Source organism: Octopus bimaculoides, chromosome 9 (assembly GCF_001194135.2).
Source record: "Octopus bimaculoides isolate UCB-OBI-ISO-001 chromosome 9, ASM119413v2, whole genome shotgun sequence".
Classification (NCBI taxonomy): domain Eukaryota; kingdom Metazoa; phylum Mollusca; class Cephalopoda; order Octopoda; family Octopodidae; genus Octopus; species Octopus bimaculoides.
The window spans coordinates 62,356,681-62,359,229 of NC_068989.1; the positions used below are offsets into that span (position 1 = coordinate 62,356,681).

At 38.5% G+C, this 2,549-nt stretch overlaps 1 protein-coding gene across 2 annotated transcripts in view; it reads right to left on the reverse strand.

The window, feature by feature from the left end:
- The window catches only part of LOC106873251 (gamma-aminobutyric acid receptor alpha-like), a 647,142-nt gene extending 645,819 nt beyond the window's left edge, over nucleotides 1-1,323 (reverse strand). The window contains exon 1 of one of the 2 annotated variants that reach the window (XM_052970713.1): nucleotides 146-1,323. In XM_052970713.1, the coding sequence (XP_052826673.1) occupies nucleotides 146-204 (59 nt within the window). In that variant the 5' untranslated portion in view covers nucleotides 205-1,323. The remainder of the gene's footprint in view (nucleotides 1-145) is intronic. The other variant, XM_052970714.1, reaches the window with a different exon arrangement.
- Nucleotides 1,324-2,549: the final 1,226 nt, after the last annotated feature.

A 2,549-nucleotide genomic window follows, 5' to 3' on the forward strand; every position in this document is an offset into this window, starting at 1 on the left:
AAGATATATATATATATATATATATATAAAGAGCGAGAGAGAGAGAGTGAGAGTGTGTGTGTGTGTGATTGTCGGGGGAATGGGAGATAAAATACAAGAGAAGCAAAGAGAAAATGAAAGTGAAATAAGATAAGGGAATTCTTACCTTAATAACAACAAACAGACAGTTAAAGGTGCCATGGGAAAAATCAGTCGGGCCGGCATGGTTTTAAGCCCCAAGTAGTTTATATAATATAGTATAAATCGCTGCAAGGTAAGGTATGACGCTAAGAAGGAGATGTGGAACGAGGATGGAGGGCAGGAAGACACGCGGAAATATAGAGAGAGTGAGAGAGAGAATGATGTTGAGGAAGAAAGAATGGGTGATTGAGAATAAGAGAGTATGCGAGAGTAATTGAGAGAATGTCAGAGAATAGATTGTGGAGTTAAGAGAAAATTCCTACAGACAGATAGGTATGTTTCTATAGGCAGTATATATATATATATACATATGTCTGTGTGTGTATCTGTATATAGTGTGTATGCATATATATAAATATATATCTATGTGTGTGTGTGTGTGTAAAGATTAAAGATGTGTTGAAGAGAAAGATTGACAAAGTGCCTGTGAGAGCGTGGGAAGGAGAGAGAAATAGTTTAATTATTACTTTAAAGATTGAGGAATAGATTGTATAACCGTGGAAGACAGATAGAATGAGGGAATGAGAAACACTGTATGAATGAGTTAAAGAGAAAGTGAGAGAGAACGAAAGAGTGAGAGAAATGTTATGACAGTGAGAGGGAGAAAGAGAGAGTCAGAGGTATGTAACGCTGACTGTGAAGGTGTGAGTGAACAGATGTGATAAGACCATGTGGATTTCTACTCCGGCTTTTGCATTAGTTTGGTAAAGTGACGTCGTTTTTGTTAGTCCTGTTGTATTGGTGTACTGGTGTGTATGCAAGCCATTCGCTTCTCTCTCGTCCTCTCTCTCTCTTTGTCTTTCACTCTTTCTTTCTTGCTCTCTTTCTCTCTCGCTTTCTCTCTCGCTTTCTCTCTCGCTTTCTCTCTCGCTTTCTCTCTCTCTCCCTTTTTTCTCTCTATCTATCACTGTTTTTCTTTTTTTCTTTCTTTATTCAATCTTCCTCACACAGATGGTTGACTATATCGGTTATAGAAGATGGAGGAGAGATTGCAGGCAAGGCAATGCGAGAAAGAGAGAGAGGGTGGAGAGAGAATGAGAGAGTGGGAGACGAAGAGAGAGGGAGAGAAAGATTGATAGCGAGAGTGGGTCGGAGGGAGAGAGAAATAAATCAATTCATAAAAAAATAAAAGGAAAATTCTGAGGTGGAGAGAAGAAAAAGCATAAAAGATTAGTTACAAAAAAGTGATAAAGTATGAGATAAAGGTAGAGAAAGAGTGTGAGCGTGCTAGAGAGAGAGAGGAAGAAAGAGTGTAATAATAATCTGAAGAAGAGGCCTCGGAGTGTTTAGAAAAAAAATGGTGAAGCGGAGAAGGGTTTGACATAAGAAATCAAAGAGAGAGCGACAGAGAACAGGAGGCAGAAGATGGGTTAGATATGTGACAATGTGAGTATATGTGTGTATATGTGTGTGTGTTTGACTCTCCATGTGTATACATTTATGTGGGTAGATGTGTGTTCTCAACTGTGAGTGTATGCATGTATAAGTATGCATATGAGTATGCATGTGGACGAGAGGATGTTTGTTTGTGTATGTTAGTATGTATTTGCGTATGCATTTTTGTGTGTGTCCACAGGAAAAATATTTGTCCGCAGACTTAGTACCGAACGCATACATACACGCTCGCGTTCACACGCGCGCGAACACTCTGGGCGACACTAGCAAACATACGAACACACAAGGCTGCACGCAAACAGACACACATACAATAAATATACACATACAAATACATGCACCAATAGGCACACACAAACACAGGCGAGCACGCACACATGTTTTACAGTCATACATAAATAGAAGCATACATTTCCTTTAAGACGCACCGGGTTTTCTTAAAACAACAACAGCAAGATGTTGGGAAGGAACTCGGAAAGTAATGGAAACAACATTGAAAGATGATAATAATGATAATAATAATAATAATAATAATAATAATAATAATAATAATAATAATAATAATAATATTAATAATAATAATAATAATAATAATGTAAGGAAACGAAACCGGTTGATCTCAACTGGAACGTCTCTGACCGTATGTCTGCTTAATCAGCGTTGCTTCGGGGCACACAGTTGCGACATCATGCACATACATCGGCTATAAACAGTTACGCATGCATAGTTTCAGTTGCGACACGTTAATCGGTAGAATTCACTCACAATATAACAGCTCATTAGAACAACAAATATATTCGCACGCTTAGTTGTATATAGACTGGTACGCAAACATCAGCGAGCGTTTAAATCAGCAAACGCAAAGAGCAGTTGCATACTGCTTAACTATCTATCTATCTATCTATCTGTGTGTGTTTGCGTGTGTGTGTTTGCGTGTGTGTGCGTGTGTGTGTGTGTGTGCGTGTGTGTGTACA